The following is a 24,976-nucleotide window of genomic DNA, read 5'->3' as shown; positions in this document are numbered from 1 at the left end:
TCGCCTACTTAATATCATCTAAATCCTGCTTCAAAGCCATAACGTGGTGTACACGTGCCCACATGCATCCCCCAGTCTTAGCACAGCTACACAGGAACAGGCATCACAGTTGGCCCATTTGGCAGCCAGGCCTCAATGGAGGAAGCCCTTTGTGACTGTTGTTGCTATGCTTCTTGTGGTTTAACCCATTCAGCTCTGCCTTAAATGCTGCAGCCAGAAGGCGATGGTATGGAGGGCAGGGGGCCAGGTGGATTTGGGCTCCCTAGCACCAGCTGATGGAAGAACCAGTTTTCACTTTCCTGCAGACATTTCTCCTGGGTCCTGCTATGACAGCCCCTGTGCTGGCTGGAAAAACAAAACCAGGTAGGAATTGAACTTGGAGATCAGCTATAGGGGCCCTGAATACAGAAACACATGGAAATAGTCTCATGTCCCAGAATGTGCAGTTCTCCCTTCCTTTCCTGAGCTGTCTGAAATACCGTTGTCCCATGTGATGCTCTGACAGAGGCATCTGTGTAGTCAAATCAGGGCTGTCAACTACACCATTCAGTTGCGGTCACCTCCAACATTCCCTTACAGTTCTCGTTCACAGTCAGATCTGCCTTTGGAGTCTTGAGCCCTGCTGGTGTGAGCAGGAGGTTCTGCTTACTCAGGGCTTTCCTACACTTGGATGCAGAGCAGGAATGCTGACCAGCAGCTCCACTCCGCTCCACTAGCCTTGAGCTTGTGGATGGAGTGAAGGAGATCATTTCATACCCCTACCCCAGAAAAATCCCCAGTCTGGTTGTCCAAGGAAGTGAGAGGATCCCCCTCTGTCCAGCCTGAGGAGATGATAAATATCTCCACACAAGTGGGGTGAGGGGGAAGATCTACCCCACTGATTCCTCAAAAACAAAAAACCCCATGCCCACTTTCTCCCCACCCGTACCAGTAAGAGTATTTTGACTAAGTTGAGTGTCCAAACTTTGCCTGTTTTGTTAAACTGATGCTGGATTTATTTTTTACTTTTTTTGGGGGGGGGGAGGGGGGGTTCTCATAATCTGTTGGCACAATAACAAAAAGGGAGAATGGGCAGTTCACCCCTCTACCCCTTCCCCATCACCAGCCCTTTGAAGGATGCAAACCAGAAATATTTAATTCCTCTCCTCCCTGCCCCCCAATCACTTTGGATGCTACAGATCACTTATTGGTGTGAAATGCTGATGATGGATAGGTCTGATGAGGAGATGGGTGAAACCTACTGGTAACTGCTCCTCACACTTTCAGCCCACTCCCCTGTTGACCAACAGGTGAACTCTTGAGCTTTTGTTCAGAAAACGGAGCTGTGGTGCTTAGACCCCATGTAAGACTCCATATATCAATTGCAGGGGTGAGGTGCCACATGCTGGAACTGTGCTTAGGAAGGGAACATAAGGCATTAACAATTGGAGGGAGAGGTTACATCAGTTCACGCTGAAAGAGCTGAGAGACCCTAACCAGCTAAATAGGTATCCAGGCCCAGATCTCTCGGTTATGGACATCCATTGAAATCAGTGGGGCTCAAATAATCTTGGTGGAGCTGGGCACAAACCTGATGCCACAAGTTCCCTGAGCCAACTCTAGTGCTCAGCTTGCTAAAAGGGTAGGGTGGAGTGGCATGGACAGGATGAGATGAAAATCTAGTGCTCTCTTGGTGGATGCATTGCTTGGTTATAGAATGATTTGGGGTGTATTCTCCTTGGAGCTAAGATCAAAAGTGCTAGGCTTCCTCCCCCAGCTGGGTGCAGGGCTGCCCTAATCTTTCCAGATCCCTTTGCATCGTGGTTGTATGTGTTATCTGCTAATTTAATTGTAGGTGAATTCACCCAAGGGTGTCAGGTGTGCAGGGAGCAGCAAGGGAAAGTTGTGCACATGTTCACTTGAAGTGGTCAAAGTCTGTGGCACCTTCATTGATTCTTGGACTATGGAAACTGGTGCCTAAAGATTGTGATAAGCATTTTGTAGGCCCCAGCTCAAATACAACTGGTTTAGCTAAAGACTTCCTTTTTGCCTGTAAAGACGTCCATGTAATAGAAACCAGTGATGCAAGAGGAAGGCTGCTGAGCTGCATCCTCTTCCTCCTTTGAGGGGCTTAAAGGTAGGTGTGGATTCTGCCTGTTCTCATGTCTCTGCTTATGGGACTAGATCTTGATATATTAGCCCTGCACTGCTCTCTCACAAACCAGTCTCTGGTCTTCAGAGCAACCCTCTGCGGTTCCTCTCCTGTTGAAGCAGGACCTCCTGTGGGTGACACGTTCTCTAACAGCAACAGTCTTCTGTTTTGGGCCAGCGCTCGCTGCAGGCTCCTCAAGACGAACGAAAGCTATTTAGTCACAGAAGCAGTGTTCAAAATCACCCTTGGCTCATCTCACTCCAACCCTCCACCTTCTTCCCCTGCCCCCACCCAGCCATCTTTTCCTGCCACTAGGTTTTATATAGCAGGAGCGGAACAGAAAAGGAGAGATCTGTTTCAGGCAGAGCTAGGTCTAGCGGATGCCAGGGAACTTTTGTACCTTGAGCTTGTGACTTATCTTCCTGGCTGGAGGGGGCTGGCCCTATTAAGTGCAGTAACAACAAATAACTGGCTGATCCAAGGTCCATCCTGTTGGGACTCTCAACTCCTCTCTCTTCTCCTCCCCCCGCCCCCACCCTTAGTGCTCTGCAGTGAAGTCAACAAGAAAACAACATATCGTTCCAAGGCCCTGTGCTGACATCCTAAGCAGGAATGTGGTCATTCCTGAAGAATGTTGGCATGTTAAATAAGGAGAGCCTAGGTGGGTTTTCAGTGTAATTGATGATTCTCTGCTGTCATCTGCTGTGCTTAGAGAAAGTGGGAGGCCTGGAGTAACTGGGAGTTTTATCAAAGTCCACTAGATTCAGCCTTGAGACCATTCTGATCATTTAGTACAGTGGTTCTCAAACTTTTGTATGGGTGACCCCTTTCATAGAGCAAGCGTCTGAGTGTGGACCCCCCCCCTTATAAATTAAAATCACTTGTTTGTATATTTAACACCATTATCAATGCTGGAGGCAAAGCAGGGTTTGGGTTGGAGGCTGACAGCTCATGCCCCCAACGTAATAACTTCATGACCCCCCTCAGGGGTCCCAACTCCCAGTTTGAGAACCCCTGCTCTAGTCTGACACAGGCCTTAATTACACAATTCCTTCTGTGAGCCCGATATGTTGTTCAGTCACAAGTTACCTTCTAGAAACACATCTCCTCTGGGAACCAAGCTGAGGAAGAATCCACCAGATCTCTTAGCAAAGTGTTCTTGTAAAAGTTAATGTTCAGACTGATTTAAGGAAGCATGCACCTTTAAAAAAAAATAAAAATTCTAAAGTCATTATGTCGTAACTACTCTATCCCACCACTACTCCCTATTTACAGTGCAGCTCTCGTTCCCTATTGTGCATGGCATGGGGCCTACGCAACCTGAGCTCTCTGCCCTCAAAACCCTGAACCACGTTGAACTGCTTAGTGTGAGACATTAACAGATCATGTTAACATAATTGATTCTCTAGGCCACTGGTTCTCAGCCTTTCCAGACTACTGTACCCCTTCCAGGAGTCTAATTTGTCTTGCATACCCACAGGTTTCACCTCACTTAAAAACTACTTGCTTGTGAAATCAGACATAAAAATACAGAAGTGTCACAGCCACTATCACTGACAAATTGCTTATGGTCTCATTTTTACCATACAATTATAAAATCAATTGGAATAGAAATATTGTACTTAAATTTCAGTGTATAAGTACATAGAGCAGTATAAACAAATCACTGTCTGTATGAAATTTTAGTTTGTACTGACTTCGCTAGTGCTTGTTATGTAGCCTGTTGTAAAACTAGGCACCTGTCTAGATGAGTTGATATATCCCTGGAAGACCTCTGTGCATCCCTAGATGTAAACAGACCCCTGCTCTGGTTGAAAACCACTGCTCTAGGCCCACTTATGCCATCAAAATTAACACAGCAGTAACAAACTATATAGTTATGCCAACTTGGTGGCATGATCCCAAATGTCATTGGCCAGTTGCATTCCTCCATTGAAAAGGCCTGGTTGTCATTGTCCAAACTAAAATTTTTAAGTAAAACAATGTGGAAAAAAGCACTTAGCACCCCGCCTCTCGATGTAAGTTGAAGGGAGGGGGTACTCACTACTTCTGAGGAAATAGTTCCTTCAGTGAGTTAGAATCCTAGCAAAAGAAAAAAGCCCATCCCTCCAAGACATGGACATTAATAATGAGCCTGCCCTTCATCTTCGAGTGATTGCTCCTATGCATTCCAGTTAGGTGTGCGTGCCGCGCGTGCACGGCTCTTTGGAAGATTTTTACCCTAGCAACACTCGGTGGGTCGGCTGGGCGCCCCCTGGAGCGGTGCCGCTATGGCGCAGGATATATACCCCTGCCGACCCATCCGCCCCTCAGTTCCTTATTCCCGCCCATGACGGCCGTTGGAACAGTGGAGCGCGGCTTAGCTGACCTCCACTTCCCTAGCTACTCGTAGTTTTCTCTCGTTTAGTATATAGTTCAGATGTTTATAGTTGTTAACTTTATTTGTTTGTAGTATAGTATTTATTTTCAGGGGTTCGGGGTTTATCCCCTTCCCCTCACCTGGTGCCAGGTCCGATGCCTGGTCCACAGGGTTTTACACTGCTCGGCCGGCCACGAGCCGATGCCGAAAAGAGATCCTCTCCTAAGTGCCTCGAGGAATCTCAACTAACAGATAAGTGCCGCATTTGTGAGGCCTTTAATCCGAGAACAAAGGGGAGCGGGACTTTCGTCTCAAGCAGCTCCTGAGGGAGGCAGCTCTTGTTCCTCCGCTCTCGCCGCCGAGCGCTGGTTAGTCTTCAAGGAGCGCTCCCTCAGCACCAGATCGCTGGTACCGCCAAGGCCTCCCGGCACTGGCCCTCGCTGGCTCCCACGTCCACTCGGCATGGTTCCCTCTCCTGGAGGATGAAGAGGCACAATATACTTGCTGCGTCTGAGCTGCCTGCTCCGCAGCCGAGCGCTATGCTCAGTCGGAGCGCCCGGCACCGATGTCGGCCGCGGCTCCGACAATATCCGCACCATTAACTCTGGCCAGGCAAGAGCCATCGAGTCCGGTGCTGGAAGGCTCCCCGGTACGAACCGTGGTAGAGCTCGCTATGAAGCTTCGTCCGAGCCGCCTGCTCCGCAGCCGAGCGCTACGCTCAGTCGATTCACCCGGCACCGATGTCGGCCGCGGCACCGACAATATCCGCACCATTAACTCTGGCCAGGCAAGAGCCATCGAGTCCGGTGCTGGAAAGCTCCCCGGTACGAACCGTGGTCGAGCTCGCTTTTAAGCTGCGTCCGAGCCGCCTGCTCCGCAGCCCGAGCGCTCTACTACGTCGTACTGCCCGGCACCAGTACCTGCTGCGGCACCGACAGTATCAGCACCGTAGACTCCGGACATGCAAGAGCCGTCGAGTCCAGCACCTGAACGCTCCCCGGTGCGAGCTGTGGTCGAGCTCACTATTTCCTCCACGCTGGAAACATTTCCACAGCGAGGGAGTTGATGGCAAGGGCAGAGCCTGCGCTGCTTTAACCCCTGACACCACCGGTGCGGGTTATATTGTCTATCGGCGAGCCTGTCTTGCTCACGCCACCCTGCGTCGGTACCGCAGAGCGGCACCGTTCCCGATCGCGGTCCCGCAGACGTTCTCGGTCCCGTCACCGATCGAGGTCCCGACGCCGCTCGCAGTCTCGGCACCGTTCTCTATTTCGGTACCTTTAGTACTCGCAGCACCGGTCAGCGTCCCGTTCGCTGGCCTGGTACACTCAGCACCGATCCCGCTCCCGGCACCGCCCCAGGCACCGAGACTCCCGTAGCCACTCCTGAACATCGAGCCTCGCACTCTCAGTCGACCACCCGGCACAGCTCTGGTGGCAGGTCCCGTTCTCGGTACCGGTATGTCTCCCGGTACCGATCCCCGGTGCCGCGTCGAGCGACGTCAGTTAGAGAAGGAGACTCTACCAAAGGCTCTTCAGCTCCTTCAGGGCCATCCAGCCACGCATCAGTGTTGCCACGTGCGGACACTTCATATGCGCAGTACTCTGTTTTCCGATGTGCCCTCCAGAGTCTTCCAGGAGACCTATCAGTGGTCCTTCTAGTCACCTTGGGCGTACTACCACGCCAGAGGCATACCGGTGCTCCCATCTCGCTCCGTTCCGTCGGAGCTCTGGGTGCCAGAGGCAACAATTAGCCGTCCCCCTCCGACCGGTACGGAGCAAGCCCCGGTTCAGCCACCGGGCTCCCAGATCCCTCCGGATCAGGAGGTCGTCCAGGAGCGCGAGCCCACACAGGACCCGCTTGTTCCTGGCCTTTCTTCTGCCTCCTCCCCAGATGAGGCGGGGGCAGGAACATACTCCTCGGGCCCTCCTCTGATCGGAACGCAAGTGCATGGTATCATCCAGGGGGTACGAGTACCTATAGGTACATCTACCCCCCCCCCGCTCCCTTGTCGTCCAGTCCCTCAATGGGATGGAAAGCCATGGCCAGCAGGCACCAGCCCCTAAAGCCAAGGAGGCTAGGTGAATGGTCTTACTGGGCCGTAAGATGTACTCGGTGGGGGCCCTGCCACTTCGTGTAGCAAACTAGCAAGCCCTGCTTAGCCGCTACTATGGGTGGCGGTGGGCAAATTTACAGAGTCGGTTCTTCAGAACTCCTCTCAAGAGTTCGATGCCCTCCTGGAACGAAGGAAGAAGCTGGCTAGAGCTTCCCTCCAGGCCTCGTTGGATGCAGCTGACTCCGCTGCCACAACCCTGGCCTCGGGTGTTGCCACGAGGCGCATTTCATGGCTCCAGTTATCGAGCCTTCCCTCGCAGCTGCTGTACACTATACAGGACTTGCCCTTCAATGGCAAAGGCCTGTTCTCTGGAAAAACGGGCCCTAGGCTGCAAAGCCTGAAGGGCAGCAGGGTCACTTTGCGCTCTCTCTCGGCATGCACACGCCGGTGCTTTAGCGCCGACCTTTCCGTCCCCAGCCTCACCGCTCTTACCCTGCGCCTAGACAAAGACAGGACTTTGCCAGCAGGCGTCACTTACGCGGTCATAGGCGTCAATCAGGCCCCCAAAGGAGCCAAAATTAAGGTCCTTCTAACCACCAATGGGGCAAAAGCCTACCCATCCTCGTCCCTCTTAGGGACCCCTCTCACGAGCGATTCCGCTTGCAACAGGTGCGGACGCTCCTCTTCATCGGAGCTATACAGGAGGTACCTAAGGACGAAACCTAATCCCCTGGGCGAAGGGAGGTCTCAGACCTATCCTAGACCTGCGGGACCTCAACAAGTTCATGATGCAGATAAGTTCCGCATGGTACCCATGGGGACCGTCATCCCATCCTTGGATCCCGGAGACTGTATGCCGCCCTCGATATGAAGGGCGCGTATTTTCACGTCGCCATTTCTCTTCCACACAGAAGGTACCCCCGGTTGGGGGCCTACCGTCGCTTCCAGTATACGGCCCTCCCGGTTGGCCTCTATACAGCCCAAGTGTATTCAAAGTGCATGGCGGTAGTCGCCGCCTCTCTTCGCCACCGTCGGATACACGTACTCCATATCTAGACAATTGGCTCATTCGAGGGACCTCCCGGCCCAAGTTACCAGTCCTGTGGGCATCGACACGGACCTAATCCTGTGTCTAGGCCTGATGATCAATAGTAAAATCCACTCTGGTTCCCACACAGGGAATAGAATTCATTGGGGCCATCCTGGACTCCAGTCTCACCAGAGCCTGCTTACCTCAGCCTCGGTTTCATGCGATGGTAACAATTGTACAAGGTCTACGGACCTTCCCGACAACTTTGGCTCGCCCTTGCCTAGGTTTCCTGAGTCACATGGCTGTCTGCACGTTTGTTTCCAAACATGCCAGGCTTCGCCTCCATCCACTTCAATCGTGGCTCACCTTGGTGTACCACCCGGGCAGAGATACCATACTCCTGGTCGTCTCGTTCCCCCTGAGCATCCTAGGCTCCCTCGACCGGGAGTCAGCACCCTCCCTGGTGTATCCAGGCAGGCTGTTCCATTAACCCCTCAGGGACCCTCATGACAGACACCCCATCTCTCGGCTGGGTGCTCACCTGGGTCAGTTTCGCACTCACGGCCTTCGGTCAGCTCAAGAGCTGGCCTTACACATCAATGTCCGAGAGCTGAGAGCAGTCTGCCTTGTATACCAGGCATTTCAGCTGGCGGATCGCCTCAGCAGATCCTTCCTGTCTCACAAGTGGTCGTTCCTCCGGACATTATCCATTCCGTTTTTCGGAAGTGGGTCTTTCCCCGCATAGCCCTCTTCGCTCCCGCGAGAGCGAAAAGAGAGAGAAGTTCTCTTCATTCCAAAGCCTCTCCCCGGGCTCAGTTTTGGAGGGGTTTTCTGATGCCGTGGATGAGCCATCGGTGTACGATTTCCCACCGTTCCTGCTGGTTCACAGGGTCCTGCTAAAACTCCGCAGGGACAGAGCGCACCTGATCATGATCGCTCCAGCGTAACCCAGGCAGCACTGGTACACCAGGTTGCTACCCCTGTTGGTAGCCAACCCTATTTCCCTACCTCTTTGCCCAGACCCCATAACACGGGATCACGGCAAGCTTCACCACCCAGACTTGTACTCCCTGCACCTCACAGCATGGCTGCTGCGTGGCTAAACCGATCCAAATTACATTGTTCTGCCTCGGTTCTACAGGATTCTCCTGGGTGGTAGGAAATCTTCCACTCGGTTAACGTATCTGGCAGGGTGGAAGCGTTTCTCCTGCTGCTACGAAACGCACAATGTTTCTCCCACCGAGGTCCCAATCCATTCAGTCTTAGACTACCTCTGGTCTCTCAAACAGCAGCACCTGGCGCGGTCCTCATTAAGGGCACTCTTGGCAGCCATCTCTCCCTTCCACCCAGCGGAGAGTGGCCGCTCCGTATTCTTACACCTTGTGGTTTCTAGGTTCCTCAAGGGCTTGGAGCGTATACCCCCCCCCCCCAGTTGGCCCCCGCCAAAACCTGGGTCTTCGACCTGGTTCTAACCAGTTTTATGATTGCCCATTCGAGCCACTGACAACATGCTCACTGACATACCTGTCCTGGGAGACAGTTTTTCCTTGTAGCCTTTCCATCGGCCAGACGAGTCTCCGAGCTTCAGGCGCTCATGATGGACCCACGGTATACTGTGTCTCTCAAGGACAAGGGCAGTTGTGACCACGTCCGGCCTTCCTCCCTAAAGGTGGTGTCAGCCTCTCATATCATCCAGGATATCTTCCTTCCGGTCTTCTTTCCGAAGCCTCACTTATAGCAAGGAGAGCAGCAATTGCCCTCCCTAGACGTCCGTAGGGCATCCGCAATCTATATCGAGCGGACAAAGCCCTTTCGTAACGCCCCCAAATCTTCATCGTGCTGGCGTGCCGGACGAGGGGCATGCCTGTCTCCTCCTAGAGGATTTTGTCTTCGATGACGTTGTGCATCCGCACCGCCTGTGTTTTGGCCCATGTTCCATAGAGCCACCTTACTTCACATTCCACCAGGGCTCAGGCTTCTCTGCTGCCTTCCTGGCTCACGTACCCTTTCAGGGGATGTGTCGTGCAACTACCTGGCCCTCGGTCCACACCTTTGCCTCATTGGCCCAAGAGTCCAGAGATGATGTAGACTTTGGCTCAGCAGTTTTGCATTCTGCAACATCTAACTCCGACCCCACCGCCTACGTAAGGCTTGGGAATCACCTAAATGGAATGCATAGGAGCAATCACTCGAAGAAGAAAAGACGGTTACTCACCGTTGTAACTGTTGTTCTTCGAGATGTGTTGCTCCTATCCATTCCAGACCCGCCCTCCTTCCCCACTGTCGGAGTAGCTGGCAAGAAGGAACTGAGGGGCGGATGGGTCGGCAGGGGTATATATCCTGCGCCATAGCGGCGCCACTCCAGGGGGCGCCCAGCCGACCCACCGAGTGTTGCTAGGGTAAAAATCTTCTGAAGAGCCTTGCACGCGCGGCGCGCACACCTAACTGGAATGGATAGGAGCAACACATCTCGAAGAACAACAGTTACAACGGTGAGTAACCGTCTTTTTCCTCCCCTTAATCCACTCATAGACACTAACAAGTGACCTTTTGTATCTCTTGATTTCAAAAGTCATCAGCTGCTAGCTGCCACATCTTCTGCAGACTTCATATAGCACAATTAGTGTGCAGTGTATGACAATTATTTAAGAAGGGAAAGACCCTTATTTTAAGTACTTAATCTGAGGCAATATAGTCAAAAGGGGTGTGGGGAAGGAGAGGAATGTAACTCATGTCACTTGGATTAGTTAGAGAGCTGTCTACCAGAGGGTTTTGGCTGAAGAATGTCAGACTTCTCAACCACTGTAGATTAGCACCAGCAACCCTTGAAATCCTCACATGTGAGGATGCACATTTAGATCATATAATTCTTCCTCAGAGATGATGGCGCTGCACACCTAGGTCCTGTACTACCACGATTAGACAGTTCACTGACACCAAGAGACCAAAGTCCAATGCAGCCCACACAGAAACAGTAGATGCAAATTTCCTTGATGCTAAAACACCTGATATGATCAGGCTCTTGCCATCAAGGAAGTTTCGGGTATTGAATTACCGAAGCACCAGATCCATCGGTGGCATGAGACACATACCTCCCTCTCTTCTTCCTCTTTGTGCTCCAAGGAACAAGCACAATCCCACCAACAGATCTGATCCCTGTAATCACATACTGCTGCATGGTGGTGATTGCAGCTGAGAGGTCAAAGAGCTTCTTTGGGATAGCTGCGCTTGACCCTGTGTCTAAGCCTACCATAGGGGATGATGAGAGAAAGTTCCCAGGCATGGGCCTTCTGCTGGACATGCAGCCCACCTGGCTGCTGGGGCCTGACTTGTTAGACTGGAAGGCTGGTTCCTCTGGATGGTCAGCAGGGCTGCCGAGAGCGGGTTTGGGCCCCCCAGCAAGGGCAGATGGGCTAAACAGGGCCAACGAAGCCAGGCCCTGGTAATTTGTACCCACTTCCCCCTTCTCATCGGCTGATGGTCAGTACTGGGAGCAGTACCCTCACCGATATCTCCAATAGAGGAGGTGGTAGAACTGCCTTTATCTAGGCAATTGATGAAAGGCTAGCTGGGAATGTGCCCCTAATTAACATGCTCATCTATTACAGACCTCTTGCTTCTCTTCTGATGCCACTGTTGGGAGCTAGTAGATTTGGTCTTAGTCATGGGTCAAAAGACACACGATGCAGAAGATGCTCAAAAAAATAAGAGGGGTTGAGGGGGAGGGCAGAAGTACTCTCTGGAGCCAAAACACTGGCAGATTCCTAATGCTGGTTATCCTAAAACCTTAGTAGCACCATTTTTTCTTACTTACGTTAAATATCCCTGCAAGGGGCTGAGGGGGTAGCACCTGATGCCTTTCAGCTACTGCTTGCTGCTTCTAGCTGTTCTTTATACAGCCTGGTGTTGAGCACATGAAGATACAGGTGCTGTGTGCTTGCTAGCCCTAATGGACACTGCTCTCCAGAAGCCCCAGCTAGATGCACTTCACCTGCAGTAAGGTTCTGTAAAGACCAAGCTCTCAACTCTTTCAATGGAGATGGCAAAATTCCATTCTGAACTACGGTCTGGGGTCTGAATTTCACACTGCGTACTGTTCACCAGCTGTACCACAACTCCCTCTGCTGGCAATGGGAGGTTTACACAAAGATCAAAGGTTAGATATGGATGTTAGGTGGTATCTAAACTTTATTTATTTGGTACTTTTTTGTCATTCAGCCTCACTCAATGGGGAAACGGTGGCATTTTGACGAGCACTGCTGTTTAAGCCCTTTGGTCTTTATGGCTCACCCTGTCTTTTTGTGCAGCTCCCTGGTTCTTCCCTGTACCAACCTCGCCAACATTCCATCCACTATTTTGAGCAATATTGACATAGCTAATGTCAATATTAAGTGTTTTCATTAGCCTTTGGCATTGCCTCTCCATGGAGATTAGTAAGGGGCCGGGGTGTTATTTCAGGCGGGCTGCAGGCTGAGGAAAGCAAGTGTGTCAGTTATACTCAGCTCCCAATTGGTAAAGGTTTTCTTTCCTGAGAGCTAGAAACATAGAAAAACTCAGATTGTACATCATCTGAATACATCACGTGGACTATGTGAATACATGAAGCAGGCTCTGCATTGAGCCAAGGCTTGAAAATAAGTATTCCTCCAAGATCAAAATACTCTGCATTCAAACAGAAAATAGAAATCAGTAAGAGCACCACCTACTACTATCCCAGGGTAGAGAACTCCCTGCTATTGTCAATTTTGTCTATAATTAAATATTCATGATTCTAAGGCAAAGAAGATTTGAACAGAGAGTTCAGTACAGCTGAGGGTGCAATGGTAGGAAGGGAAAAGTATTATTAGATTTATTTAAAAAGAAGATGCCAGGTGTCCCTGCCATGAACTACATAAACAAAATTAGATTATGTATAAAACACCCAACTCTTCTCCCACCCATCTGATGAATCTCAAAGGCCCACCTCCATAGCAGCCCACACAAATAGGCATGTCTTGCAGTATATTCTGAAGTTCAATAATCCTGGGCTGTTTCAGACCAGAGAGGAAGCCTGTGTCGGCACAGAGGCTGCTCACAGAAACCACCACCACCAGCCCCTGCTCTTTTAAATCAAGGAGGATCCCACACAAATGCCTTCACGGCTTGCAGTTGTGACAGTGTGGCACAGAGAGAGAGTCTCTCTAGCAGCAACATTCCAGCCCATTTAGGGCTTTATAGATCAAAACCTGCAGTTTAAATCAATCTAAAAAACAACAGGTAGCAATGCTGATCATAAATCATCAGTGACACATGCTGCCAACAGGAAGCCCTGCTTTTATAGATGACTGCTGCTTAATTTTTGTACCATCTTAAATTTCCAGATAGATCTTCTGCTATGTGATCATCCAACAAGACAACAGCTTGGGATCCATACAACCCCTGCTGTGCGAACACAGGTAATGTGATGGGAGCATAGTCTCAATTAAAGAGAGGTAGGATTACTTCTTGCATTCGTGCATTTTTAATAAATAATGGGCATGCCAGCTTTGCACCACAGGTACCTTATGGTACAACTCTATTCCATAAGTTATAACCAATGGCCATGCATTTGATCACAAAAGTATTGCCTGAAAACATCACACAAGGACAGTATGTACTGTGTATATATAGTATCTTTGTATCTTAAACATGATACTGTGGCGCGGTATTAATCAGAAATAACGCTTAGCTTCTATTTTTCATACAGTAGCCTTCGATATCCTTGAAAGGTCACCCTAAGCAGCAGCACGGCCACGGGATTTGTTGCTTAATGCATTGACGAGGATACTACATTTCCCACAATGCAGTGCTTGGGCGTCCTACGGTGGCCTGTAGTTAAACTCGGCAATCATTTATCTATTCGCTTCTTTAAATGTTAATCAGCTGACTGAAATTCTTCACAGCGGCTATGGCTACCTTCCACGCAGGATTGTTAATGGGTTAGCGTGGGTGATTTTAAATTTAAAAGATTAGAGAGAGAGAGAGAGAGGTGTACTGTTCCCTGAGTGCATAACACAGAACGAAATTAAAGTATATCTCGGTGAAGTTTTTTTATTTAAGCCTTGAAGATCTATTTACAATTTCCCCTCCCCCCACTGAAATAATTCCTGTTGTACGCATAGCCATCACGACTAAATACATAAATAAACATGGGGAAATACTATATAAATTGATCTCCCCTCCCAGAAGTTTGCCCACCTCAATGTTTAGCAAATACCTTATTGTATTTTGGTTTTTGTTTGCAATGCATTTGATATACTTTTTTGCATTGCGGGTCGTGCATAAAAATGGGATTTTCCATCCCTCTCCACCGTTTATTTCCCCTTTCAAATGGTTTCTGTTGAGGTTCAGGACTTTGCAAATAATTTGATGCATTACTTTTCCACCCCTGTAATACTCTTCTGTTTGCTGCTGCCGTTCTATCTAAATTTTCGTTCTAGCACAGCATGTTAATATAGACTCATTTGCATGAGCCACTCCAAGATGAATGGTGGGTTTAAAAAAAATATTTTATTTGTGTAAACCTGCTGGTTTCGTTACGCATCCACATCTTTTTAAAAAAAATCCCCTCGTGTTTAATAAACTGTCACATACGCGTTAAACTGCTGCTAAAGTACATTAGGCACTCGATGCAAATATAGCTGCTGAATGAAGCAACAGCGTCCGGCGTCCGATCCCTGCGTGCCTATTGGTAAAGAAACTGATCCACAATTTGGATCAGAATATTTTAGGAGGTCAGATCCTACCCTCTTCTCACCTAATAATCTCACTTTTGCCTAGAGCTAACTGAATAACTTTTCTCCCCTTAAACTATCGAGATGCACCTATTAGCTTGTCTCTTTCTCTGCTTCATATATTTATTTATAAACCGTAAGTTCATCTCTCCCCTTCCCCCCTATTAAAATAAACACCCATCTGAATTAAAAAGGAGAAAGCTATTAGACGGGGTAGACAAGCACACAAAGAGGGGGCTGGAGAGAAACAGATATGGAAATTTCAAGGACAAATGGTTGATTATTTAAATCCTGTATCTAAATAAAATAATGCTTCCCATGCATTGTTTATAAACTGACAAACTATTTGTCTGATTGTTCCTTATGTCATACCCTGTAATTGAGCTGGGAAGGGTGGGTGGGTCCCGATCTATGGGTCCATGTATGTATATATATATGGGTTTGGTGTGGTTTTCGTGTTGTTAGGATTCCAGGTTATTTTATGGCTATTAAAAAGTGTTTCAGATGTATTTTAACTCTCTCCATCTGAAGTGACTCGGTACCATAAGGTCTCAGATTTCAGCCCCGCACCTCAATTCTTGTGTCCACGATGTTATTTTATCCATATGTTATAAAAAATAGAAGGAAAAGGGGGAAGAAAAAACAACCTATCCTTCCAGCAAAATGGCGATGGCACGTACATTTAATCTCCTAATAGCAATTAAACACTTTCCCAGGATATGTATGTAAATTACGGTTACACTAGCGCTAATCTTCCCCTCTCCCAGTCCCAGGCTCCCCCTCCCCATGTCCCCTCAAAGAGGGTGGAAATATGTTTTGAAACGATAAGATCGAATCCTCACTAAAAAATGCAGGAGGAAATAAACAGCTCAGGATTGCCCCTGTGCAAGTCCCCAAAGCAGTTTGTGGGGGGCACACGGGATGGGGGGGGGCAGGTGCAGCCCCGGGGGAACCTGGCTGGGTGTGTGCGGAGGGCTGGGGTAAGGTAGGAGGCGTGTGGGGTGTGTGTCCCCCAATTTTTTCTCCATGGCAGCTGAGTTTGTTATTGTTCAGGAACCTGTGCCCAGTGCAGTGGGTTTTGGGGAGAGGGGCAATTGAGAGAACCCCCCTCCCTGCCCCGGGTGCCCCCCATATAGCTCAGGCATGGGTGGGGCATGTCCCCTGCCCGTGTGCCCCCAGCCCCGGGCAGGGGGCAGCCAGGGGGACTCGGGGGGAGGGGGATGGCTGCAAACTTCCCATCTAATACCAAAGAAAGTTTTGCAGAGCAGGAGTTTGGGGAGGGGGCAGGAGTGGGGGTCCCGGGGCTGGGGGCGGGAGGTTCTCCCCGGGGACCCCCCCCAGGCTTGGGGGAGCCACCCCTCCCCCCTCCCCGGCCAGGTCGGGCTGCGCCTCGCCTGGCTCGGGGCTCCCTGTGTTAGTTGGGGTCTGTTCCCGGGGCCTCCGAGGGGGTCCCGGGGCCCGCAGCGGGCCGGGATCGGGGTCTCCCGACGGCCCAGACCCGGCCCTTGCCCCCGGTGGCTCGGCCCGGGCCGGGCCCCCCCCGGCCGCCCGGCTATGGGGGCGCAAAGGGGAAATGTGGCGGGGCCCCGGCGGCACCCGGCGCCGTTTGGGGCGGCCTGAGCAGGCGGGGGGCGGCGGCGGCGGGAGCGGGGCCCGGCGGCGGGGAGCCCAGGGAGCGGCGCAGCCGGGGGCGGCGGCGGGGGGGCGCGGGGCCGCCCGGGGAGGGGGCAAAGGGCCGCTTGGGGCGGCGGAAGAAACACAGATGTCGGCGGCGCGGCGCCATTCGGGGCCCTGAGCAGGCAGCCAGCAGCCCTGTCCTCACCGCGGTCCGCGCCGCGGCGCTAAATACCCGGATGCGCCGGCTGCTGCCTGGAGAGCCAGACACCGCGCGGGAGGCGGAGAGGAGGCAGAGCCGAGCCTGCTGGGGGGGACCGAGACCCGCAGACGGCGGGAGGGGCGGCCACTCACAGCCTGACAGGGGGACCCGGGCCCTGACTGACAGACACAGAGGCGCAGAGCAGGCCCACGAGGGACCGAGCCACAGAGAGGCACCCGGGCCCGCCACCGCCAGGAGGGGACGCCGGTCGCACGGGGCGAACCCGTCTGCCCGTTGCAAGGAGAACCCCACGCCTGGTTCCCGTTTCACAGTCCGGCCTTCCGCACGGCCATTAGGACGAAGCACCGCACGTGGCGAGAGCATCTGGGAGCCAGCGGGCAGCGAGGTGGCTTGAGGACCCTGTGCACAGGGCTCTTCCGGTTCCCTTGGCCTGGAGGGAAAGCAAAAGATGACGGAGAATTCTGCCTCGGCCCCTGCCACCAAGCCCAAACGGGCCAAGGTGGCCAAGAAGTCAACAGATCACCCCAAGTACTCTGACATGATAGTGGCCGCCATTCAAGCTGAAAAGAGCCGGGCCGGTTCTTCTCGCCAGTCCATCCAGAAATACATTAAGAGCCACTACAAAGTGGGGGAGAATGCTGACTCCCAAATCAAGTTGGCCATCAAGAGGCTGGTCACCACTGGTGTCCTCAAGCAGACCAAAGGGGTCGGCGCGTCTGGCTCTTTCCGCCTGGCCAAGGGTGATGAACCCAAGAAGCCACCCCCAGCTAAGAAAGCCAAGAAGGAAGTCAAGAAGGCCACGGTGCCCAGGAAAGCAGCTAAACCCAAGAAAGCTGCCACCAAGTCCCCAGCCAAGAAGCCCAAAGCTGCCGCCAAGAAAGCCAAAAAGAAGCCAGCAGCTGCGCCAAAGAAAGCCAAGAAGCCAAAGACTGTCAAGGCCAAGCCAGTGAAGGCATCAAAGCCTAAGAAGGCAAAGCCATCAAAACCCAAAGCAAAGTCCAGTGCGAAGAAATCAGCCAAGAAGAAGTGAAGTGCAAGTCTGGGATCTTCTTTCTTGGACACTCTTCTTCACCTCTACTTCTGTAAATAGTTTTCTCCTTTATTCTCTTCTCTCTTTCTATTGCAACTTTATAAAAGACTGGACTATTATTTCCCTGAAATAGTTAAAATAATTCAGTTACTAAAAATAACAACAATGCAGTGCTGAGACTTGTCTTATAAGTGTTATTGGTTTGTTTTTTCTTCTGTTGTAATCTTAGAGCTCTCTATTTTTTTTAATGTATGAAATACTTATTTGTGTTTTGGGAGCAGGGGAGAATCCATGTTGGATAAAAGGGAATTGAGTTCCCCAGTCTCCTACCAGCTCCAGGGTTTCATACAGGTAAATTGGCTGTGCATGGAACTTGCCCATGCCAGAGTATGGGGACAAAGATCCCTAAATGAAGGGGGTCTGAGAAAAGTAATTATGCTAGAAGATCTCGACCACATGGGATTAATTGCTGTAGCATAAATTACATTTTCTTTAACCTCATATATATATATATATATATATATACACACACACACACTCTCTCACTAATGACAGGGAGACCAGCTCATGATGCATGTGGTGTGTCTTCCCCACCCAGTGAGAGGAATAGGCTGCAGTTGGTAATCTGTCCACCTACTTTGCTCTTTTGGGAGGAGGTTGCCTTTTTACTGAGAGGCTTTAAACGGGGATCAGTGGAGATTTCCTGGTGGGATTTGCAAAGTGGATTTTTCCTAAAAAGGATGGATTTGCAGAAAATCGTGGGTGATGGCATTGAAGTGGAAACAGAGGCGTGAGGTCTAATTCCCCCACCCCCTCAAAAGAAATGAGAGAAAAAAGAGGTTCTGCTTCCAACTGCATGAGAAGCATCGTCCTAATCCCTCCAGAGTCTAATATTTTGTGGGTTAAGAGAAGGGGTTAAGAAAACCATCCCTTCACCACTGACTGTTATTCTGGGTTCTCTGAGTGCTTTCTAACTCTGCAGCGACCGCTTCCTGATCCATAGCTTTGGTACGTAGCCATACATCTACAATAGAAAGGGCACACGATCGACAGTTTCTTTAGGTGTGGATTTTTTTGATTGGGGGGGAGTGGGGAAAAAAAGAAATGTAACCGATACTGAATCTGTCAAAAGTTGCTTTGTGGAACTGGAGCTGTGTACTGTTATTGCTTCAGATGTGGGGGAACAGGGAGGGATGGTTGGGAGGGCAATGTGGAGGGGATATTTCCAATATTCCAATAAAAAACAAAAAAGTATATTTGGTGGGTTTGCTGTTTAAAACCAAGTGAAAATCTCATAGGATTGACGCTTGTTCATTTTATTTTGTAAGTGTAATTTGTGCAGGAAATAATTTGCTGTCTTTGTAATTTTAGAGTTTAAAACAACAGCAGCAAATAAATAGAGGAAGGTTGAAATTTCCCTCATTCACTGTTGTCTTTGTATTCTTTAGTATTTAAAAAAACACAAGCTGGAGAGGGGAACACGGGGAGAAAGGGTTATGCATGTGTGCACACATGGTTGGCTGGTAAGGTGTGATTCCTCTTCCAAGTTGTAAAAACACTGATAGCTTTCTGGTATGTAAGAAGGTGCTGAAGGGATAAGGAAAGCTTACTGGTGCCTGAACTACGGATAACCCCTAGACCTAGAGCATGGGGTGTCGCACAGGGTCGGAACAATTGAAAGAGATTGGGAGGGAAAGCTTCCTTCAGTAAAAGGGAGTGGTGACAAGGGGCATTTCACAAGCATAATGCCTCTTGGCTTTTAGATTGACAGACTGGGTATCCAAGCCAGAATACTCTGAGCACAGAAAGTGCCCAAATCACCTTCCATCTTTCCTGATTTGTCAAATGGACTCTGCCACTGAAATATTGTCAGTGTACTAAAAGAATCTTTTACTGCATCCCAGCTGGCTGTGGAAAAGCAGATTGTGAGGCCATTGTTCAGGCGCTCTGTTTCTGGGGACCATTTGTACAATTTTGCCGATGCTTTTCTGTCCTGACCTGTACTAGCCTTTGCTATTCCAAATCTTGGCTGGAGTGGCAGATTTAACAGTAAGAAGGGTCAGCAAATGCTGACTGCCTCCTCCCAGTCTGGGTCCCCCATCTCACTCTCTGCCAGTAGCAGAGAAGCAAAAAGGTGGGCCTCGGTCCAGGTTTAGATTGTGGTCCCTCACATGCCATCACATGTCCCACATTCATTAAAATAAACTCTCACCTCCTCCACCCCTGCAGTCATCTCTGCCTCTCCTCCCCCGTTCCCATCCTCCCCAGTTCCATGCTTTGCCATCTGCTTCCTCTGGTCTGGACTGTGCAACCACCAGTTCTGCTGCCTCCTAGAGCAAGGACGACTGCTCCCACCAAAGCCAGAACTGCTGTCGTAGGAGCCAGAGAGCCATGAATCACTGCTGCTGCCACCAGAGTTGGAGTCAGAGCTGCTAGGAAGAGCAGCCTTGCTGGTTGCTGCTGCCCACATTTGAATTTGCCTGGTCAGTTGGAGGGGAGGAGGGGCCTCTGACCATTGGTGGTACCTGCTAATCAGAATTCATGGCAGAGCCACCATTTTGGAGGCCTCCCTCCCCAGGCAAATTCAGACCAGTGCATTGCTCTTTCTACAGGTTCCAGCAGGCTGCAAACAATGGCAGCAGCCTGGGCTGTGGCTGAGCAGTGCTGAGCCTGCAGGGGTCCTCCAAGTGCATACATAACCCACACACCTTCTGGGTGTGGTGTTCTGTCCCCTCTAGTGGCATCGAGACCACTTAAAGAGAGAGAGGTAAAATGTAGAGCAGAGGTCGGCAACCTTTCAGAAGTGCTGTGCCGAGTCTTCATTTATTCACTCTAATTTAAGGTTCCGCGTGTTAGTAATACATTTTAATGTTTTTAGACGGTCTCTTTCAAGTCTATAATATATAACTAAACTATTGTTGTATGTAAAGTAAATAAGGTTTTTAAAATGTTTAAGAAGCTTAATTTAAAATTAAATTAAAATGCAGATCTTATCAGTTTTGTGTGATCCTTGCCCTTGCTTTTCCTTGCTGAGTTTTCCAATGTCTGGCTCCTATTTGGATACTTTAAGCTCCACCCAGGCTTCTGAGTTGTTAACCAGCTCCAAGAGGGACAGAGGACAGATTTCATGTGTGAAAATACCTGTTCACACAGCTATGTGGATCCAAATGCCGAAAGCATTGCAAACGCAATTTTCTTCAAACAGTTAAATTTCACTGGCAGGGACGTCCAGCAGGTCAGAATAGAGGCCCCATGATCTCTCTCGGTAGCTTCAAGTGCACTCTGCAGATCTCCAAACTTTGATGCCCACAATTCTGAGCTTTTAACTGAATTAGCTGCATTTCGAAATCTTCAACACCCATCCACTGAAATACAGACAAATCCAAGTCGCTTTTGTTGAACTTTTCAGGTTTAATTAGAAAAGAAAGCATTGGACCAAATTGCTGGAAATCTTGAAATCTATCAGAAATTCTGATTCCTGTTCTTGCATGTACATTCTAATCTCAACGTCAAACGCAGTGCCCTGTTCCACGTGGCATGATAGTGATGTAAGCAGCAAATCAGGACTTAAAATATCTCAGCACAGTGGCGCTGGAACAATTTTTAAGGTGGTGGTGCTGAGATGTGCCCCCTCTTGCCTCTGTCTGCACCCCTCTCTGCCCCAGTGTGGGGCCAGTGGGCCACAGCTGGGGGCGGCTGCAGAGCCCTGGGCTTGGCGGCTGGGACCCCAGGCCAGCAGCAGAGCCTCTTGGACCAGTGGCCAGGACCCGGGGACGGCAGCGGGCTGAGCGGGGCCAGCAGATGAAACCCCGGTTGGCAGGGGGCCAGCGGCCAGTATCCCAGGCCAGCAGCAGAGCCCCTGGGACCGGTGGCCAGGACCCGGGCAGTGTGAGTGCCACTGAAAATCAGCTCGTGTGCTGCCTTTGGCACATGTGCCATAGGTTGCCTACCCCTGCTGTAGAGGCTCATGCACTAAGCTCACGAGGTCCCAGGTTCAATCCCACCCCCTGATGACCGGGGTCTATTGGTATTACACATGGACCCCGAACAGCTGCACCACCTGTTCCTCTGCCATCTGCCCCCTCCCACTTGATTCTAGGGCCCCACTCTCACAAGTAATGTAGTCAGTCACCATGGCAAGGGGGCAGGGGTCCTCCTCCTGCTTCAGGGCAACACTCTAACATCTCACCTGGCCATCAGCCCTGGGGTCCCACCCACCAACCTGTCCTGCTCTGCCTTTGCAAACTTCCCACAGCATTTGCGCATGCCCAGCAGTGGCCAGGAGTAGAAGGAATTTCCTACCCTATCCAGAGTGGTAGCCGTGTTAGTCTGTATCACCAAAAAGAACAGGAGTACTTGTAGCACCTTAGAGACTAACAAATTTACTTGCGCTTAAGCTTTTGTGGGCTAAAACCCACTTCATCGGATGCATGCAGTGGAAAATACAGTAGGAAGATATATATATATATATACAGAGAACATGAAAAGACTGGGAGTGGATGGGTCATTACACAAAACATCTACCAATGTGATATATGCCATCATGTGCCAGCAATGCCCCTCTGCCATGTACATTGGCCAAACCAGACAGTATCTACGCAAAAGAATAAATGGACACAAATCAGACGTCAAGAATTATAACATTCAAAAACCAGTCGGCGAACACTTCAACCTCCCTGGTCACTCGATTACAGACCTCAAAGTTGCAATTCTCCAACAAAAAAACTTTTAAAACAGACTCCAATGAGAAACTGCAGAATTGGAATTAATTTGCAAACTGGATACCATTAAAATAGGCTTGAATAAAGATTGGGAGTGGATGGGTCATTACACAAAGTAAAAACTATATCCCCATGCTAATTTCTCCCCCCCCACACACACACACTGTTACTCACACCTTCTTGTCAACTGTTTGAAATGGGCCATCCTGATTATCACTACATTTTTTTTCTCCTGCTGATAATAGCCCACCTTAACTGATGAGTCTCATTATAGTTGGCATGGCAACACCCATTTTTTCATATCCTCTGCGTATATATATATTTTCCTACTGTATTTTCCACTGCATGCATCCAATGAAGTGGGTTTTAGCCCACAAAAGCTTATGCCCAAATACATTTGTTAGTCTCTGAGGTGCCACAAGTACTCATTCTTTCTACCCTATCCAGCAGGGGTTGCAGCCACTGGGCATGCTCCAGTGCTGAAGGGGCTGCTGCTGGGAAATGTATTTTATTACCATAGCCTCCTCTTGCTGTGGGACACTGAGAGGCGTGTGTGTCCGCCTGTTCCAGCCTCTCCCACAGCACTCTCCGCAGCCATCCCCCACTCTAGTTCTGCCTGTCACTGCTAAATTCTGCAGAGACAATCAACATTTTGTTAGGACTACCCTCACAACTGAAGGATAAATTAAGAAGCAGAAAAATACACTCTATTTAGACCTAGACTTCCAACTTAGTTATTCTCACACGCTGGAAGATGTCTGAAAATGAAAACCATAAACACACATACAAGTCTGGTTTTAGAAAGCAAAAGGACATTTATTACAAACTGCTTCCAGAGATCCTAAGCAGCAGAAACGATCATTCTTCTTCGAGTACAGGACTTGCTCATGTCGATTTCATGTTAGCTGTGTGTGTGGCACATGCCCTGCCGCCAGAGATTTTCCTGCTAGTTGTATCCATAGGGCCGACTGTAGCATCCCTTCGTGGTCTGCACTCATGCACCAGTATAAGGGGCGCTGCCGGCCCTGCACTCCTCCAGTTCCTTCTTATTGCCATTGACGGCTGCTGGAACCGTCCTCTTCTCTTGCTTTGACAAGCCTCCCCTAGTGGTTTACAAATTTCTTCTTGTAAACAGTTAGTAGTTGTCAGTTCTAGTTCTTGTTAGTTAGCTAGTCCCCTTAAGGGACGTTGATCCCAGGACGGGGCATGCCCTGATCCTCAGGCTTCAAACCATATGCAGCCTATATTAACCCATGCTAGTGCCGGAGAGCAACCCCCATTCCAGCTGCCAAAAGTGCTCGGGGGAGGCTCACGTCCAAGATAAGTGCAGGATCTGCAGAGGCTTCTGGCCGCATACCCAAAAATACCATTTTCTTCAAAGACAAGGTCTGGCTGCTTCCGCGCCCAGCCTTTCTATCCAACATGGTGTTGCAATTTCACATCAACCAAGACATCTTTCTGCTGGTCTTCTTCCAAAAACCTCACAAGATAGAACAGTGTCTGCATTCTATGGACATTAGAAGGGCCTTAGCCTTTTACATTGACAGGACAAGACCCTTCCACAAATTGACGCAGCTTTTTGTTGCAGTAGCAGACAGAATAAAAGGGCTCCAGGTGTCAGCCCAGAGGAACTAGTCCTGGATCATGGTCTGTATCCAGGCCTGCTACGAGTAAGTGGGGACCCCACCTCCGGCCATCATACAGGCTCACTCAACAAGAGCGCAAGCATCTTCAGCAGCTTTCCTGGCACAAATACCACTACGGACTTTGTCAGGGCCGTGACATGGTCATCAGTGCACACGTTTGAGTCTCACTACGCCATTATCCAACAGGCCAGAGACAATGCCAGTTTCAGGAGAGCTGTGTTATAGTCAGCATGCCCCTGAACAACTAGCCCACCTCCAGAGATGCTGCTGGTGAGTCATCTAATGTGGAATCGACATGAACAAGCACTCGAAGAGGAAAAAATGTCTACCTACCTTTCGTAACTGTTCTTCGAGATGTGTTGCTCATGTCTATTCCATGACCCACTCTCCTTCCCCACTGTCTGAGTGGACAGCGAGAAGAAACTGGAGGGGTCCAAGGCATAGGTGCTGACTTCTACTGGCGCCGGTGGGTGCTCGACCCCCTTCTGTCCCAGCCCCAACTCCACCCCTGTCCCGCCCCCCTCCCGCCCCCATTCCAACCCCTTCCCCAAAGTCCCTGCCCCAACTCCACCCCCTCCCTGCCCTTATTCCAACTCCTTTCCCAAATCCCCACCCCATCCCCGCCTCCTCCCCTGAGCGCGCCACGTTCCCGCTCCTCCCCTGTCCCTCCCGGAGCTTGCTACAGTTGTTCGGTGGCGGCAAGCACTGGGAGGTAGGCGGAGGAGCGGGGACGCGGCGTGCTCAGGGGAGGAGGTGGAGACAGAGGAGGAGGTGAGGCGGGGTGGGGAGTTTGGCTGCTGGTGGGTGCAGATCACCCACTAATTTTTCCCCGTGGGTGCTCCAGCCCCAGAGCACCCATGGAGTCGGCACCTATGGTGCGGGGCCAGTGATGCCCCTTATACTGGCGCATGAGCGTGGAGCTTTAGGGAACACTAGAGCCAGCCCTACGGATACCACTAGGGGAAGAATCTCTGGCAGCGGTGCATGCGGCGCATGTACACCTAACATGGAATCGCCATGAGAAGCACATCTAGAACAACAACAGATATAGGGTGACCAGATGTCCTGATTTTATAGGGACAGTCATGATTTGTGGGTCTTTTTCTTATATAGGCTCCTATTACCCCCACCCCCATCCTGATTTTTCACATTTGCTGTCTGGTCATCCTAAACAGGGATGAAAAGGTGGGTAACTGCTTTTTTATAAGCTTCCTGATCAACCCCTGCATTCTGAAGTAGAAAGTCAAGAACTGCATATCAATTCAGCAAGTAGGAATCTGTCATTGTGTCAAGGTTTAAGTCAGGAAAACAAGTAGTGCAGTACCACTGAAGTTATACCTGTAGTTGTAGCTGATGATATCTCCAGAGACACTCTGCTTGGAACCAGCACAACTGAAGGTCCTGTAAGATGAGC

General features: G+C 50.2%; 1 protein-coding gene and 1 long non-coding RNA gene across 2 annotated transcripts; one reads left to right on the top strand and one right to left on the bottom strand.

The window, feature by feature from the left end:
• Positions 1 to 1,004: 1,004 nt before the first annotated feature.
• On the bottom strand, positions 1,005 to 24,976 carry LOC123348456. Its single transcript, XR_006573196.1, has 3 exons — positions 24,901 to 24,976; positions 3,221 to 3,332; positions 1,005 to 2,341 (listed from the first exon to the last, which is right to left on the bottom strand). It is a non-coding gene; the product is annotated as an uncharacterized LOC123348456 (long non-coding RNA).
• LOC123348413 (histone H1.0) lies at positions 16,199 to 18,612 on the top strand. Its single transcript, XM_044985940.1, has one exon. It carries the CDS (start codon positions 16,614 to 16,616, stop codon positions 17,193 to 17,195), a length of 582 nt encoding a protein of 193 aa, XP_044841875.1. The 5' UTR covers positions 16,199 to 16,613; the 3' UTR covers positions 17,196 to 18,612.

This window comes from Mauremys mutica, chromosome 1 (genome assembly GCF_020497125.1).
Source record: "Mauremys mutica isolate MM-2020 ecotype Southern chromosome 1, ASM2049712v1, whole genome shotgun sequence".
Lineage (NCBI taxonomy): Eukaryota > Metazoa > Chordata > Testudines > Geoemydidae > Mauremys > Mauremys mutica.
This window is presented reverse-complemented; position numbering and strand designations above follow the sequence as displayed.

Excerpts from the sequence above, each read along its gene's own strand:
- LOC123348413 (XM_044985940.1), top strand. The coding sequence starts at position 16,614 with ATGACGGAGAATTCTGCCTCGGCCCCTGCCACCAAGCCCAAACGGGCC.